This window comes from Uloborus diversus, chromosome 3 (genome assembly GCF_026930045.1).
Source record: "Uloborus diversus isolate 005 chromosome 3, Udiv.v.3.1, whole genome shotgun sequence".
In the NCBI taxonomy this organism is placed as follows: domain Eukaryota; kingdom Metazoa; phylum Arthropoda; class Arachnida; order Araneae; family Uloboridae; genus Uloborus; species Uloborus diversus.
In genome coordinates this window covers 163,441,836-163,461,400 of record NC_072733.1, presented here as the reverse complement: position 1 = coordinate 163,461,400, position 19,565 = coordinate 163,441,836, and the positions used below count along the sequence as shown (strand labels likewise).

Genomic DNA, 19,565 nt, shown 5'->3' with positions numbered 1-19,565 from the left:
ACACATTTCAGTTTCGTCCCATCACCACTTGCATCTACAGCAAACCTGAAGTCCATGGCACATCCGGATGCTGAGCAAAGGCACCGCCCACGAACAATTGTCCTATGAGAGAAGTATGTAAACCCCCGCCCACTAAAAACAATCACGCCCATCCTCTTCGGATGAGGATGCCGCGGCCTTCAAACTGTTCCCCCGCTGCGACTTGGAATGTGATGATTCTTTCTGTACAGCATTCCCGTGGGCTCAAATGATCTCAGTGATTCAAAATATCTGCTATTGGAATATTACCAATTGTTCCAAGTCATGACAAGGAGTCTAATCTTTGTACAACTATCTTTATTCTACTAAAATATGAACAGAATCCAATCTACGAATATATGACGAAAAAAAAATAAATATTTCACACGTGTTTACCATTAAATTCATTTGAGAATGAAGTGGAAATTGTCTTTTTAATGAAATCTTTGAGTTATTAAATGTAAATGACTATAACTTTGTGAACTTATTTTCTTCCACATTCTTTTTCTCTACATAAGTATGAAAGAGAAGTTCCCAGGATTAAAAAAGCTGTTTCAAGAAGAATTGTCACTTCAAATTTATTACAAAATAAATGTATTAATTTTACAGCTTCTGCTTCTGATCTTCAGTTCGAAATATTGTGGCATTAATTATGTCTGAAAATGTTTGACAATTACTTTAAATGAAAAGTCAGTTGTGGATGTATTGCTAAAAGGTTTTTCTCTATGATAAACATGCTTTGAAAACTCGATAGGGGAAAAAAGGCAGAAGTAAGAGAAGCTGTTATACTTAATGGAACAAAGTATACACAAAGATGATTTTCACACAAAAATCTTCAAACTCGTTTATTATATATTTATATAAAGTACATTGCTGAGTTCTGCAACAGTATTTTCTCTTCTCTTTATTAAAAACTTTGACAAAAGTGGTAAATGCTGCTTTTTAGGAATTAAAAGTTCATTCAGAGTTTGATGTTTGGTCACTTTCCCTTTCTTATTTCGCATTCAAATCGCAAACAGTTAAAAGGTCATAACACATTTTCAAAAGACAAAGAGAAATATCAGAAGGATGTGTTTCCCAAAGTGATTATTTTTTGATATAAATTTCAAAAATTTCAAACATGTTGGAATTCAACCCTCCAACTACAACAGCTAGTGCAAGTTCAATGCTGTCTATGCTCAATCTCAACATGGAAGCTGTGTCAAGACAGAACTTCTTACTTGGCACCAGCCCACCACTAGCAGCTTTGCATACCATGGCGGAAATTAAAGCGTCAGCTCTCGGACCTTATGGTGGAACTACAGCTCAATCATCCCCACTAAAATCGACAGCTGTTATTCCTGCATCTTCTGCCACTCCTCATGGCATTAATGACATTCTTAGTCGCCCAACTATGACTTCTCCACCAACCTTAGGAGCATTAGGAGCTACTTTACCCAGGTTTAGTCTCGGGGTTGGACCTAGTATGTACTTTTCTCCAGCGAATCCTAGTTTGCACAAGCTAGGATTAGGAGATATCTCGGGAAGACCTTCCCATGTTTACTGGCCTACGGTAAATCCACTTTGGAGAGATCGATTGACAGCTCCACAAGGTAAGATATTTCAAATAGCATTAATTTAAGTTGAGATTTTCACGAATGAGTATGAATCTAGTTTTGCAACATAGCTGTAAAATTTTGCTGAAACTAGAGCATGGCAGTATTGCAAATAATTTGAAAAAGTCACATAGTTATATCGTTTAAAAACCTTTTTTCACATCTTTTAACATCATTTAAAAAGACCAAAGAACATCTGTAGAATGATAACTGCGAAACATTTTGAAAGAATTTTACTAACATACATGCACTATTAGTACATAAGTCAACAAACACATTTATAAGTTTGTATTGCTTTTGTTCACTTTGTGAAATACATCCTCGAGAGACTACAATAGTGCTTGATGCTTCCACAAAATGCCCCTAAATCATATGCGTCGCTATGCAGATGACTCAGCAAACTAAATGTAAGTACTTTCATCAATATTCATTGATAACAGCTATTTTGAAACTCTCGGTAAAATCTATTTGAATGGCAACTGTTTAATAACGCAAATAGGTGGCAATATGTCTTTTCATTAATATTGCAGGATAATTTACTATTAGAAGTTATTTCTCCAGCTCAGATATTGTGCAATCAAGGAAAAGGAAATCTTCTCACATAGTCATATTGTTTTCGCTGGATGAATATCAATGCACAAGAGCTTAACATACAATGTTCAATCCGTATGAAAAGACTAGAGTACAACATTTAAATTCTTAATACAAAGGAACTCCTGAACAGTTCTATGGACTGAATAACTAGTCTATAACTGAAATATTTCACTACAAACACACAACACAAGAAGATAATATACTGTTAACTCATACTCAACTCATAAGTCATAAAATATGCAGCGAACATTTTCTAGAGCACTTAACATTTTACTGTAAAAATTGAAAGAACAAAAATGATCAATTCAACAAGCAAATATGCATTCTAATTAACTTAAAACATTAAAATTAACTTAAACAAATATAAATCTTTATCAAATAATTCGGTATTGCACACAAAAGCATAAGAGAAGGGGAAAAAAGGTTTAAGATTCAAAAATTGAGAATATTCCTCGTATATTTCTTTTCAAAACCTTAGCTAATGTTTGTCAAGTATAAAAGTTACTCTTGCAAAGCATTCCTTACAAAGTACTAATAGAAAAATAGTAGCACCCCCCAAACCCCTAGCCTTTTGAGAGGTAGGTTTTTTCTGAGCTATTCCTTTTAAGATAAATACACACTGGATCAGAGAAGGGACAAAATTTACAAGGTAATCCATGTAAAATTTATTAAAAAAACTAAACTACGGAGATCCAAAAAAAAAACACGTAAATTACGAAATAACATTGCATGTGTATGCACTATATTACACGTAATACATATAAATACATATAATGTTACACGTTTCATGGCATACTGACCATTTTAAGGAAACTTTCACGGCATATATTTAGAGAAACATCACAATATACAATGTTGTACTTCAAAAGCTCATAAGTATAAAGTAATTGAGGCGAATATCAATACATTTTTAAAGGGATTATTACTGATTAGTTCTTGCAGATTGAAATGCTTGGCAACACGATCTAATTTTCAGATATATTATTCTTTCGATGAAGCAAATAAGAATTCATTCAAGTGTTTTGCAAGTATGTCTCGTTACTTTCATGTAAGAGTTTCATACATAAACTGTACAGTGGAATGTAAATAATAACTTTTTTAAAGAAAAAAGCTAAAATATTCATAGCTAAAGCTTTTTACATAAAACTAGTGTTTTGTAAGAGTTCCAGTGCTAAGCCTAGCAGGATTGCATTCAAAAATGTCGCTGTGGTATGGCGCACATTGTGAGAGGTAGACCTTAGGACGAAAGATATGTCTAGCTAACTGGAATCAAAGTATAGAAAACAAAATATTATTGCTCTCAAATATGTATATATTTTTACATTTCATCACATATCATTGTCAATAGTTTTTTTTTTGCAAATCAAGGAGTCAAGGAGATGAATTACTACTGCGTTAAATATTAATACTTTATTTTAACCACAATGTAAAACATTAATATTTTCATTAATAAATAGTTCCATGTTTATTGTAATGCAAGTAAACTCCTCCCATCTATTTTAACAGTTCAAAGGTGCCCTCCCAGATGCTCCATCTAAAGACAAAGAATATGTTAACTAAAAATTTTCTTTAAAAAAAATTCTTTAATAGATATAAGATTGAAACTTAGTAAACAATGCAGGCAAAAGTTAAAAGAATCCTAGATAAATTTTTGACAATAATTGATCAATATCGAAAGTAAATAAATGAATAAATAAGGACAACATAAAAAAATGTCTCAAGGCGAGTCACTCTCCTCTACTTAAATTTGAAATAATCAAGTAAACACAAATGGAATTAAATTGTAAATGACAAACTTAGCACATACTGCACAGTTCAACAAATTCAGCATGAAAAGGCACACATTTGAAACGAAAACACTGCATGAAAGTCTTAAGAGCGTCAGTCAATCAGCTATTTAGTGCAAGGAAATGGAGTGGAGCTACAAAAATAACCCTGATGCAAACTTTTTTTAACACAAGTATTGCAATTTTGTTTTCCTGAAAAGCTTATTCTAACTTTTTTTCACTATGACTTACTACTTTATTACGTTGGATTTCTTGAACTGAAGATGTGTTTTGAGATATTTTATAAAAGGGTTCTTGTGGTGATAATATTTAGAATTCGAAGTATCAAAAAAGCTAAAAAAGGCGGCTTTCTTAAAAAAAGTAATAATAAGTACATAAATAAATAGCTAAAAAGTTGTTATTGTATATGAATATATGAGAAAATAAAAGTTTAAACCAAGGAGAAAATATACAAATAAGTTCGAATAAATGTTAAAAATGAATTTTGAAAGTTGGCATGAGATTAAGAAAGCGTGAGATTGGATTGTCTGTCGTTCTGTCCCTCTTTCTACTGTAAAAACTTTTGCTGAAATAAGTATTTTCTGCTTCTAGCAAAACTTTTTTCTTTTGTAACTCCATTATCTGTTTCCTCTGTATGCGCAATCGATTTACTTTACGTCACAGGTGAAACAAGTATTGTCTCGTTGATATAAATTGCGCAAGATACACAGATCGAAAAATGTAGTTGAAATTTAAAAAAAAAACAGAGGGATAAATTGTGCGAATTATATCAGAAATTGATGACCAAGAAAATACATTACCTGAAAAGTCAAAATTGCTTTTTGTTCTTCTTTTATTCGTCGCAAATAAAAAAAAACCATCCGCAGTCTCTACTCAACTAGGAAAGCTTTTATAACAATGAAAATGTGAAAGTCCGGGCTTTATTCCTATGGTTGAAAATTTTACAGTTCTTTAATTTAAAGATATGTTATCGATGACGGAACATCAATGCTTCAAAACATCGATATTAAAAATTAGTTTATCGAAGGAATCGGTACATACGAAGTCGGGGTGTTTTGAAATAACGATGTACTGAATGTTTTAAAGTCATACTAAGTAAACTCTAAAAAATACATAGATAAGAGAAATGAGATGGATCATTTCTCTCAAATAATTTGTCAAAGATTTTTTGTATCATCAAAGATTTTTTGAACTGTGAGAAATAAAATCAATAACAATTTATATAGTAATATTACTGAACTACTTAAAAATGAATCGTTATCAAGTTAAGTAACACAAAGAAAGAAGTAATTCATTCAAATATATAAAAATTTTAAACATTGAAACTTCAATGTAAACAAATACATCTCCGTACTATACTATCAATCTATAGTATCAATACTATCTATACTATCAATATGATGTCACAGTATAGAGTGAAAAATTTGTCTTTTAATTATTTTTAGCAAACGCGCAAATGAACTTCTGCGTTTTAATCTGAGAAATATAGCTTATTTGTTTCCTCATTAAAGTATACGGATCTCTTCTTTTGAAAATTGTAGTAAGAATGCTATGATTAAAGGGGTCCGGGACGCAAAAATCATCAAATGCTGTTTTTTTTTATTATTATTAACATTTAAAAAAAAAACTTGTCCGTTGTTTTCTGCTTAAAAGGACGTTTGAATCTTGTTTCCATCTTAACTAAAACGAGAGATATAATTATTTTTGTTGCATGCATTTAACTAACATTATACTTAACTTTAAAACTTTAAACGCGTTTTTCTCCGTGATGCAATTTTTCCCGATTTTTTGCATTTAAACTCTTATAAATCAAGAACTGATAAAGATAAAGTAATGAAATTTGGAGCATATATTTTTCAAGCAGTTTACTTAAATTCTTTTCTGTAAATTAAAAAAATATTAATAATAACGTCTTCTGCAAAAAATATGATATTAAAAAAATCTGTGAATTTTTCGAATTTTTTTAAAAATATTTTTTTCTTTCTATTGAATAAATATTTATTAAATCGCCCATTAAAATTTAAAGCTTAAAAGTTTGTGCATAGTTTTTTTTTTTTTTTTTTTGAAAAAAATTTGAAAATTGACTAAGAATAGCGGTTAAAGCAACCCCATTTAAAAAAAAAATAATAATTTTGCTGATTTAATAGATGGTGAATCAGTGAAAAAATTTTCAAAACTCTAAACTGTTTAATAAATTTTATTCAAAATGTGTCCCGGACCCCCTTAAAGTAAGTTGTCCAGTCTGAAATCCTCTTTAACTGTGTCAATTATTTATTTAGCTAGTTACGTATTTTATTTAATATTATTCATTTATTTCTTCATTCAGTTATTTATTTTTAATGTGTTTCAAAATGTCTTTCAAGAACAGTTTACCAGAGTCGGAATAAAACTACGTATAATTTGAAGCTCCTATTTTTAATATCAATTTTGAAAATTAAAAAAAATATATTATTTCCAACATCTTCCTCTCTCCCATGGAAGGAAACTAAAATTTGTTTAAAACTCTTTACGGGATCCATCCCTAAAGTTTCTGTCTTGCGAACGAATGCATATTGATTGAAAATTTGTCGCTAGTAGCAGCCCCGTTTCTTTAGAATTCTTCAATGTTCATCACTGATGCGAGGTTTTGACACTCTTGTGCTAACACGCATCGTATCTATTTATCAACTAGAAAGACCAAATTTATATTCAACTAGCTGCGTGCCCGGCGTTGCACGGGCTACTTAAAAAATGAAAAAGATGTCCAATTGATGTTTTTGTATTACTCTGACATCAGTTTCTAAAGCGCTAAGGAGTAAATAAATACGCGTAATGCAAGGTTTGCAAAACACCAGTAGAGCATATTTTTGTCAAAAATCTCTTTAACGTTAATCATAGTTATCAATGATACAAGTTATGAGTATTTTCAATTAGCACAAAAGATGAAAATATATGCATTACCAACTATAATCTGTGCTCACGTTAAAATGAATTACATTTGATAGACTATATCTGAACTATTTATGTACAATTACAATCAGCTTTTTACATAAAATGACACACACTTTTTGGTTGATTACATGAAACTAAAGCACCAAGACTAAATAACTACCAATAAGCATTAATTTAATACCAAGTCATCAGATTCCAATTTAGCTTTAGTTAAAATCCTTAAAAACAATCTTTTTTGTTCAACTCTGTTTCACAAAGAAATCCAAATAATCTTAATTTAACATGTTCTTTTAACGATATAAACTGTATTTTAAAAATAGAAACAGGGAGGAAAAAGAGAGTTATTACAATTCGAAAACTCACTCATGTGACGGGAAAAAGTTCAACAAAATAAACATAATTAGTCGCACATCCTAAGCGTACCAAAATATGAGGCCAGTGAATGATAAACTTACACTACAATCAATAAACATAGCTAAAGAAACAACTTTCATATGCTGAAAAGAGTTAAGAACGTTGAATGTAAAAAATAAAAAAAGGACAGACGATAAAATAAAGGCTATGTCCGAATAGGGCAACCAATTTTAAACTAATTTAAAATGAAATTCTAGATGGAAACGTTGTTTTAAGATTTGGACAGCAGCCAAAAAAAATCTCTTTTAAAACAATTATTAGAATTTTACTTGCTCACGCATATGTAAAATGGCAACAGGAAAGAAATAAAAATTCCTGAATAACGTTATGTTAATTAACGTTTTAATTAATATCTCCGCTAATTAAAGTCGCACAATTACGAGATTTGTCCTATTGTTTTCTTTGGAAAATTTCGAATTGATCGGTATCTTGTTTGACTCTCGATTCGCAGCGGTTCTCGAGAAGATCGATCTTCAGACAGACAGACAGACGGACGCGAACAGATTTTAATATTATAGTGGATGCTTTTTATAAAAAAGCTATCACGTTTGAATAATTATACTCTCCGAATTGAAAAGTAAAACTTTTTCTTAGGTCACTTCTTAGCATAGGGGACTGGTGCACCAAAACAGGAGGGAGGGTAACACAGCTATGTGTGGAGGGTTCCAAACCCCTAAAGCTTATATTTTTTGTAAAAGTTTGCTATATTATCGGATTTCAACATTATTATTGACTAAACATTCTCTAAAATATTTGCTAAATTGCCAAAAAAAATTTTTTTTTTTCAATCTATCGTCATTTTTAACTGAAAATTAGAGGGCAAAGACCCATTTACCGTCAAAAGGGAGACGTGTGTTTACCCCATGTCCATTCCCCTTCCTCCTCCGTAGGAGCCACTTACGCTTCTTGATACATTTATGATCTCCTCAATTTAATCATTCCATTTTCCCGCAGAAGGGCATAAATTTACTTTCCACAGCGAAAAGAGCATAACGGATTCTGGCTGAATTTTTAGGATTATGGTTTAAAAAAATGTTTTATGTAAAGGAATGTTTTCAGATTTTCAATTAAAAAACGCTGTCATTTCCTTCTTAATTTCAATTAACGTGTAACATGTATTTCCACTAACTTTTATTTTAAATGTTTGCAACAATAACTATTTTGCCGTGCGCAGGTAAAGGGCAAAATTTTCACAAAAACAAGCTTACTAGTTGCAAAATTCAGCAAATATTTTAAATAAAGCAAATAATAAATTGCCTTTGTGTGTTACATTTAATTAAAGCTTTTCATATAAAAATATTGATCCATTTATCAGTTGTAAAGAAATGCTTTGATCAAACCTTTTTAAAGATATTTTCGGGCTTAATTAGTTTCGTATACGTTCTTACAACAAAAGTGTTATTTGTATTCTGTAACAAATTAAAACCTAATGTATTTAGAGGGGCATAATACTGATGGACTAGATTCAACTCAAAAGTATTTTGTTTTGTGTTAATCATTACGTGACTCAGTTTAACGTTTTTTCATTAAATTTTGATGAATGATAGGGACTCCTTCTATGTTTTGTATGACTCGTCAATAATATAAAATAATTGACGTAAAAAAAAATGTGCAACCTTAATGTTTTATCATTATGTAGAACCTAGACAAAAGTTTAAACTGAAAGGTAAAAAACCCTGGACTACTGCAAAATTTGGTTCTAATCGGTAAATTTAAAGCCTTAGTAAAAGTAAATGTTTCATTTACTGCTTGTTAAGGGTCATTCTTCAAAAAGTGTAACTTTTCTGTCACACGGCTTTTACAGTAAAAACTTTAAGGAACAATTCATTTATCAATGATTTATAATTTCATCAGAAATATACCTATTTAAACTTGCCAAAAAATTTTTAATAATAACTTTTATTTTAGTATATTTTTGGTTCACAACATGCAAGATATTTTTGGTCACAACATGACCTCCGTGGCATGTCACACACTTTGTGTGGCAGTTTATGTTGCTTAATAACTTGTTTAACTAAAAGTATGTACTTATTTATTGATTGTTCCTTTCACAAGTGTCTCAAATACAAATTGTTTAAGTACATTTAACTTTTTAATATTGTGTTTTAATTCATTTTAGTAGGACAAGGAGTCATGTCACACAATAAAGTCTCACGTCCGTTACCTAAACACGAAATGCCATTCCTCGTTAACACGTGGCAGTAATGACATAAAATGTTGTTTTCCATGATACAAGGGAGCCTCCTTGTTTATTTTCAGCCGAAGTTGAAGTTGTGAGATTTTTGTCGAAATACAAGAAGATAGACTTTGCTTTAAAAACTTAATGTGGTTAGTCTGACTTCTCACCTCCATGAACTTGAATTTCAGAGATGTAAATTAATGCAAAAAAAAAAGAAGTGAACATGTTTTCATATGCTTAACATGTGCATTGTGCAGATTGTAGCAACGAAGAAAAAAAAATTCCCTGAAAAATTTATCTATTAGGCCTATATTAATGGAAAATTCCTCACCTCCGTGACTGACCTTATCAATGTCATTATTTCTGAGGTGAAAATAAACGATGGAGGGAAAATGCATCAATAATAGGCATTCTGCGAAAATTATAAATTGCCAGTATATCCTCAAATTTACTAAATACTACGTTTTAACATACGTTTGAAACTACTTATAAAGCCGTACTTTAATTAAGAGAGCTTTACATTATGTTCCCAATAATCATTAAAATGGCTGATTGTTTGCACAATTATCAAAATTACTTCTTTGATATTAATCTTGTCTCGATTTCTAAATATTAAAAGTTTTTATTTATTTATTTATTTTTTTTTTAATTTCCGCGAACAAGGTATTTTTCAATTATTTTTATTTGTGAGTAAAATAATTGGAACTTAGCTGGGTCATTGTTTATGGTTACTTCTAGTAGATAACACTTTCATGCAAGAATAAAAAAAAAGAAAACAAAATGTTTCGAAATTGAAAAATATTTGCTTTCAAAACTTACGTTTTCTTGAGAATGACCCTTAAATGCTTTTTTTTCCTTCAAACTTATGAGAAATTTAAATTACACTGCTGGTCAAAATTATAAGCTCAAAAACTTTAACCATTGTTTTCTCATAACTTAACTCAGTTTAATGTTACTTTTTAAAAGATGAATAACGACCAAAATAGACCTGTAATCAATGTAACTCTTAAATTGTATGAAAAATTAATATCATTTAAACGACGGGCAACTTAAATCATTACTTGAAACCTGGACAAAAGAATAACGTTGAAAGGGAAATGTTCTTATAGTACAGTAAAATTTGTTTGCATGAGTAAATTTAAAGCTCTAATACGATTCAATGTTGGAATTAGTGGTTATTAGTTTCTATATTTTTCATAATTAATGACAAACAATAAAACTGAGTTAATAATGAAAATATTTATGTATAAAGTTCTAAATGTCTAGTTTTTTCCACATAAATGCATTTTATGGAGAGAAAATAAAGCAAACAATTGATATCTCCATTTGATATTGCTATTTTCGTTTAAAAGATATCGTCAAAAGGTTGAATTCGACTTTGAAAAACATTGCTATTTTTTGTACAACTGTCATTTTTCCATTTTTTGGAATGTTTAGGGAAAAAATTTTTATTGACTGATTTATGTTCAGAATGATTTGAGGCTTTTAAATGCATGTTTTCTATTTTGTTCAGTTGTCAGATAGTAATATTCTTATTTTGAAATCCTTCGGATTTTGTTACACCTAAAGTTTAAATTCTTTGCAGAACCATTAGTTGTCAAAAGTTATTAACTCCAGATTTCAAATGTACTTAAATAAACTCAAATTCAATTTGCTGCGTTAGATAAATGCTCCCCAAGAGTGGGAAAAAATGTGCTGCATTAGCATCTTGCTAAAATTTTGGCATTGTTTTTTTTTTTTTTTTCAATATCTCATCAGGTCATATTTTTTAAAACTTAAAACTCTAAGTAAATAAAAATCACTTGAATTTCAAAAAATAGCAGTATCTAATGACTTAACAAAAGAAAAAATATGCATTTAAAAACCTCAAACTATTCTAAACAAGAAATAGTCAATATCAATATTTTTATGTTAAATAATCCAAAAATGGTAAATTAACAGTTGTGTTGAAAATAGAAATTTTTGTTATATATATTATAGATATTTGTTTCGAATTTAAGTCGAATTTAATCGTTTGATACATTTTTTTAAAAACGAAAACAGCAATATCTAATGACGAAACTACTTTGTTTTATTTTTCAACTATAAAATTTATTTATTTTTCAAAATAAAATTTCAGCATTTCTGAATAAATAATATTTTTGGGATATTATACTAAGAGTTGAATGCCTCAGGAACATGAGAAAAATAATTTCATTTCGATTGTTTGTTTTCGATAATTTAAAAAATAAATCTTTAACTCAGAGGGCAAATATGTCCTATAAGCTTTAAAAGAAAAATGTGGAAAAAATGATACTGTTGATTTTTTTAACATAAAAATAGCCAGTAGAAAGTACTATTAAACTGTTTTTAACCTTTCACAAGAGAGATAAACTGTAATGTTTTACTACCACTTTTTCCGTTCAATAAATCTATTTAGTGAAATTTGCTTGATTTAAATTCATCCATTTACAGGATATGTAAACGGTTTAATTTTCCCATTTGAATATGTAATTTTTTTTCAGAACATTTCAAAACAACTAAAAGTTCTCCATTGATTGTTATTCTTTGTCAAAAAAATTCAATAAATCAAAACATTTAGCACGTAAGATATCATTTCTAAGGTTTTTAGAATAGCAAACATTTTATCGTTGTTCTTATTAACTTGGCTTCAATTGCATGTGAGTAAATGTTGTATACTTCCTGCACACTGTCATTTATTGGTGACATTTTAAATAAAATTTTACTTTCTTTCAAACTTTCATTTTTAATTCTTTGTTTTAAGATATTTTTATTTATTTATTCATTTATTTATTTACTTCCAATATTTTTGTTTATTTGACGAAATATGTTCGAGAAATTTTTTGTTAACACCACATCATTTTGCCTAACTAATAATCAACATTTTTGTTTTTCATAACTAAAAAAAATGGCTACGTATATTTCTGTTCGTTCGTTAGAAGTTACAAATGCATAATTTTAATGAACTTTTATTTTCCCTCTGGATCCTCCAACACTTTTCCACATCTATAAATTGTAGTAAATGTAGAGAATACTTAAACCTTCCAAAATTAAGGAAATTTTATTCATATTTATTTATTTTACTCACTTACCAGTTTTATTTATTTAATAATATTATTTATTTATTTTTTTTTCTTATTTATAAATTTATTTATTTATTTATTTTTCTTAATTATAAATTTTACTTATTTTTTTTTCTTTCTTACTAATTTTATTTATTTATTTGTTAGTGTCTAAAATCGTTAATTTCAATTGATAACTTAATAGAAAGCGGAAAATCAGCAAAAGCGCGACGTACAATTTCCATTAGAATAGCGAAAAGAACATTTCAAACAGTACTAACCTTACACTTTCTTGCACGTTAGGAAACGATGCAGCGAAGATAGTTTTACAGAGATTCTCGCGAGAGAGACATCGATTCTATGTGAATCTTACCAAATATGAAGCGTTTTTTATGCAATATTGCGCTAATACCTTCAGAGAAATAAAGAAAAGAAGTAAAAACTTGTTTTTGACATAAAATCAAAGTGTTAATTGCCCTCACATGAAAACTTAAAAGCTGCTCTGAAAGTTGAAGTTATTTGAGGAATTGAAGAGAAAACGAAAGAATGTTCTGTCTGTAGTTCATTAGCAAACATAAATAAACAATGGAACTTAATAAATAACTATTTCTGCACAATTTAGTAACAAAATTTCAGTACGCATCAGTTTTGTGCTGATGCAGGAAATGATAAATGAATTGCAGCTTTCGGCTATTAACTTTTAAAAGAAAAATAAATAATTTAAATTTGTCATACCAATGATATAAATGATTTAATGAAAATAAATTACTATAAAGTAATACGTACAGTAATAATTCGTAAAAAATATGCAGTAATACTAGATAAAATATCAATTTCTGCTGATCAGAATTCATTTTTTTCATTGATAAAAAGCTTTTGTTTATTTTCTTTAAAAAAATAGTGTACAACAGATATTTTTTTCTCCTACTGTATCTTTTTGCTAATGAGTTTTATTGAGCTTTAACTCACGCTTTAACTACTTTAATTACACTTTCAAAAGAAAATCATCTCTGATGGACTTCTGCATTGTTTTCATAAATAAAAATGGTCTTGGTGTGAGAAAATAAACTGTGGCTCTGAATGATTTTCTAAGTAGTATTTCGTCCGTGTCCCCTTTATGTCCACTTTTTTTTTAATCTACGCAATTAATGTTACATTTTTTTTCTTCTTATTTTACGATATCTAGTATGCTTGTATAACTGTATTGTTAATGTGTCAAAGAAAGTTGTGTTTTGGATAGTGAAATTTAACAAGAAAATGCCTTAAGCTCACTACGTATTAGATTGTATAGACATATACATGTAGCATATAATTTATGTGAATGCAGGCAGGGAGGTTACCTTCATAATCTCGGGGGGGGGGGGGGGGGTTAATAATAAAAAAAACAAAATTTTAAGTGGTCTGTTTAAAAAAAATCCAAAAAGTGAACTTAAAAAAAATTAATTATTAAATTTAAAAAAAAAAGCCCGACTGCGTAAAAACCAAAAAAACTAAAAGGAAAAAATGTAAGCCCAGCAGTTTAGAATGTTATTAAGTACTACTGAATAACTACACCATTGAAATAGTTTTATAATCGATACACACATAAGACAAATCATAAATTTAAAAGCAGAGTAGAAGAATAAACAGTCGGGGCCCATTCATATTTCACGGGGTTCCTTGATTGGTTAAAAAGAAAAGGGCAAAACTGTTGATCCTTCTATTCATCTTTTGAATTTATGATTTGTCTTATGTGTGTATCGATTATAAAACTATTTCAATGGTGTAGTTATTTAGTAGTACTTAATAACATTCTAAATTGCTGGGCTTACATTTTTTCCTTTTAGTTTTTTTGGTTTTTATGCAGTCGGACTTTTTTTTTTTTTCATTTAATAATTAATTTTTTTAAGTTCACTTTTTGGTTTTTTTTTAAACAGACCACTTAAAATTTTGTTGTTCTTACGCCTGAGTTTAACAGATTCTGAAGACAGATGAAAAAAAATAGTGTTTTTCAAGAACTGTTTATGCAAAAGTAGACTAGAAAATTTAAAACATTATTTAGTTGCAAATGACTAAAATACACTTTTTATTTAGTTATATAGTTGCATTTGCATTTATTGTTGCCGCTTTATCCAGGGGTTTTTTTAAATAAAAGAACGCAGTCTTTATCCCAATTTTCCGTCTGTTATTCCTTCGTACAGAAAAGTGAAAGAAAATATGAAAACATTAACTCTCAAAGATTGGCAGAGAACCTGTAGAGACGTGTTTCAGGTTTTCAGTGACCGTTTTTTTCAATGACGAAAAGTTATCATTAATCCAAAAAAAACATCCGATAAAAGTGATGAGAATGAGCAGTAAACAGCTTAAATGGTTATAGTAGCAAATTAACAAAACAACTTAGAAACAGAAAACTTAAAGCCGAAATTTATTGCATGATTTCCTGCAAGAAAAAACCGTTAAGCAAACTTTACTTAAAATATTCCATATCAATAAATTTTGCGGTCCACATGAAATCACTCATTATTAAATTAGCACTCAGCTTTATGCCAGAAAAAAATTTGTAACGAATCAATTATTACAGAACAATTGTTTCGAATCATTGTAAAAAGAACCAACTGGCAAAAACAGTTAAGCAAACTTTACTTAAAATATTACATATCAATAAATTTTGCGGTCCACATGAAATCACTCATTATTAAATTAGCACTCAGCTTTATGCCAGAAAAAAAATTTGTAACGAATCAATTATTACAGAACAATTGTTTCGAATCATTGTAAAAAGAACCAACTGCCAAAAACAATAGACTTTTTTGGGAGGGGGGGGGGGGAATTTTACAAAATAAAAATAATAAAGGGAAATTTAAAGAAGGACAAAAATAATTTGAAATGACAGACAAATAACCATATATATCGCAAAAATTACAAACGTAAATTTATCCAAATATTTTTTTACTGCACCTACAATAATTTGAAATTAATACTAATAATAATAAAAAATGAATAAATAAAATAGTATTATTAGTACACGTATTGAGAAACACTTTATTGTTTCACTCCACGTGAATCAAAACGGTATAGGCCACCAAAACTGCAGATGAGAGAGACGTGAAAATAATATCAATAAATTAATTCCTTTTCAATTCACAAAGGTTTCTGAATAAATGCATGCACTTTTCCTGTTTAGAAAAGGTACCTGTAAAAGTAGAACCTGTTAAGAAAAGTAGATGTAAAGTCATACCAATCCAGGCAAGGGTTTACCTTTATAGCCTCGGAAGTTCTTTAATTTGTTGAAACTCAGAAAAAATATAAGGTTTACTTTTTTTCCCTAAAAATATTCTTGGCCTGAGAGAAACTCGCCAAAGGATCTTGGGTGTCATTCCTTACTAGCGATTTTCAACGCAATTTTTAAACTGCTTTATCTCCGACACGGGTTTGCTGCAGTTTTTTGGAATGTTTTTTTTTCTATTTAAAGGATCATTTTTACTTCAAAAAGATATGCATCATTTGGAAATATGTGTTCAATGTTTCTTGCTACATACTTTTAAAAAATAAATTTTTGATTTTTTTTTTTTTTCAACATTGTTCATTTTTAAAAATTCTGCTTTTTCTTTTACTGTTGACCAGAATCATTTACTTCGTTTCCTAAAAAGTAGAGCTTCCACTTTTCAGTTTGACAGAGTTTAGAAACGTTTGGAAAAAAATAAGGGTTTTTACCCGACTACGGCAAAGCAAAAAGAAAGGATTATGATTTTGGCAGTCTATGTATGTTTGTATTTACATAAGTTCCACCATAGCGTCTAAACTATTCATCCGATTTTGATAAATAAGGTGTCAATCGATTCGTTTTTTGTGACCTAGCTAACATAGATTACATTTAATACGATGGGAGAAGTCGATTTTATATGATAAAGCATGATTTGGAACAATTTCATTCCTTTCTCTTTTTCATTTTTTAGCACGGGTTTAAATAAATGTATTGAAACTGTAACCGGACTACTCTTAAAACACAAGAAGGTAAGAAACAAGTTAGGTGTTGATTATTATTATAGTCGTATTAAGTAAGATCAATCTTTTATAATCTAAAAGTTTTCTACCAGTTTTATATAGTAACATTACAATTTAATTTACCATTTTTGTGTATCAAACTAACATGCTTGCTTGTTAAGTGTGTAGTACTCACGCTATTTTATCACTCGGTTTTTTCTTGTTGCGTCACAGGTTGATTACCCGACTGCGGCAAAGCCGTAAGGAAGGGTTATGATTTTGGCAGTCTATGTACGTATGTTTGTATTTACTTATGTTACACCGTAGCGCCTAAATTATTCATCTGATTTTGATAAATAAAGTGTCAATCGATTTGTTATTGTCACCCGAGTAACATAGGCTACAATTTACCCCATAGAAGAAGTCGATTTTACCTGAAAAATCCTGTTTTTAACTTGTTTCATTCCTTTCTCTTTTTATCCGGCTACGGCGAAGCAAAAAGGAAAAGTTGTGATTTTATATCGGTTTATCTATATTTGTATTTACGTATGTTCCACCGTAGTACCTAAACTATTTATCAGATTTTGATGAATGAGGTGTCAATCGATTTGTTATTATAGCTTGAGTAACATAGGTTGCATTTTAACCGACTTCAACAACCGTAGGAGACTTTTTTTTAAATTTATTATTATTTATTTTTATTTTAGCAGTCTTTTTGTATTTACCTATGCTCTACCGCAGCGATCGGCAGCCTAAATTAACTGACGATCTACTTTCCAAGTTTGGTAAACACCAGGATCGACTTCATTGGGTGGTGGTGGCGGGAGAAGGTGGAGGGGATGATCTCCCATTGCTGCGCCACTGGTAAAATTCTGTTCAAAACAATGTTCTCCTTGCTAAAAAAATATGAAACATTCATACCACGTTTTATTTGTCAACCCATACTAACTTTTGCGGACATTACTTTTCAAGAACAAAAGGCAAAAATGATCTTTTTCTTAAATATTGAAAACGGTGGCCCTTTCAGCAATTTTAAAAAGTCCTAAAAAATCTTCAAAACTCTTTTGATTTAGAAGTTGAGCCTGAGAAATTAATGCTAAAAAGATAGTTCTAACAAAAAACAAACAAGGTCCAGAATGTCGCCGGGATCGACTGAAAACAGACTCGGGATCGACCGGTCGATCGCGATCGACGGGTTGCCTGCCGCTGCGTCTACCGCAACGCCTAAGCTATTTGTCTGATTTTTATGAATAAGGTGTCAATAGCTTCGTTGTTATAACCCTAGCAAAATTGGCTACATTTTAACCGCCTCCAAAAATAGAAGGAGTCGATGTTACCTTGTAAATCTCAATTTTTACCGATTTTTTTAGAGCCGGTTTTAAATAAATTTATCAAAAACTCCACTAAGGGAACAAAAGGTAAGAAACAAAGTTTAGTGTTAATTACTGTTATAGTCTTATTAATTAAAATCAATCTTTTATAATTAAAATTTGATTTTAAAGCAGTTTGATTTTTTAAAGCAATAAATTAAAATTACCATTCTTGTATATCAAACTAAAATGCTTGCTTGTTAAGTGTGAATTACACACGCTCTTTTTTTTTGTTATCTATCACAGGTTAAAACGGAAAATAATAAATGTTTAAAAAGTTTAAAAAACTGAAACCCGACTACAGCAATAAACAACAAAAAGTAAGAAACAAGGTAGGTACTGTTTGATATCATCATCGTATTGAGTAAAACAAGTCATTTAATACGTTAGACATTCCTATTTATTTAATTCGATATACGTACATGTAACTTCTCTGCCACTTTCACATTATTAACATTATAATTCAATTCAAATTCCGTTGTCGTGTGTTGTCAACTACAGTTTTTCTTTATCAACTCATGACAACGGCATTTGAATTGAGTTATAATGTGATTAATGCGAAAGTGACAGAACTAAAATTGACTTCAATCGAACTAAATACATAGGAATGTCTAACGTAACAAATGACTTGTTTTACTCAATAAGACAATGATATCAAACAGCACCTACCTTGTTCCTTACCTTTTAGTGTTTTTTGTCGTAGTCGGGTTTTAGTTTTTTAAACTATTTTCTATTGAGAAGATGTACATGTAAAAGTAGAATAAAAAATACAAATTTTTGTTTAGTTGCAAGTGGTTAGAAGACACTTTTAATTCAGTTATATTACCACATTTTTAATTTTGGTTACCACTTTGTCCAGAATATTTGTTTTTGTGAAACAAGAGACACAAAGCTAAACGAATCTGTTGGTACTACACTAAAAATTTGTGTGGGGAGAAAGGTTTGAACCGGCAAATCGGCTCAAGACTGCGTTTTGTTTTCATTAAAAATATAACTCCTGGAAGAATATTCCACTAAAAATCAAAATGGTGCTAGCAACTAAATTAAAAATGTTTTCTATTACAAAATAAAATTTAGAATTTTCAAGAACTACGTTATATGAGTGATGTTTTTTAAAGTAAGTATCGTTTTGAAAAAAAACACGAACAAGTACAGGGGATACAGCAAAGAAATTTAATGCACAAAAATCTACGTGTATTTCGACATTGCTCCCGTAACTTTCGTAGCATTTGTCATAGCGTGGCACTGGTTTTTGTGCACCTATTCGTAGAAAGTTGCCGCCTGTGTAGTCAACCATGGGGTAAAATGTTATTTAAGCTCATCATTGATGTTGTGCCAGCGACCGAAAAGGAAAGACCCTAGATGCGAAAACAAATTTTAAAAAATTTCTTGCTTGCTTGAATTGACTTTTATATGCCATGGAATATTGTGCTAATAGGGGAATATCACACGAACGTGCTACACATTTTCCAAAAGTAAAAAACATTAACGATCACAAATCCCACCTGTCATTATTAGGATGTTTACTAATAGCTTTAAGCATTTTAAGATTTTTTTTTAATCTTCCGCTAAATGACACTCATTTAGATCACTATGCACTATGTCTTGAACTGTTACAGTACTCAATAAGCTTATACAAAAATTATTTTTAT

The 19,565-nt window shown here is 29.8% G+C and overlaps 1 protein-coding gene across 1 annotated transcript in view; it reads left to right on the top strand.

Annotated features, from left to right (window-relative positions):
* The first annotated feature begins 1,138 nt into the window (after positions 1–1,138).
* The window catches only part of LOC129219030 (homeobox protein Nkx-6.2-like), a 35,172-nt gene continuing 16,745 nt past the window's right edge, over positions 1,139–19,565 (top strand). The window contains exon 1 of the mRNA XM_054853350.1: positions 1,139–1,610. Coding sequence (XP_054709325.1) covers positions 1,139–1,610 — 472 coding nt within the window. The remainder of the gene's footprint in view (positions 1,611–19,565) is intronic.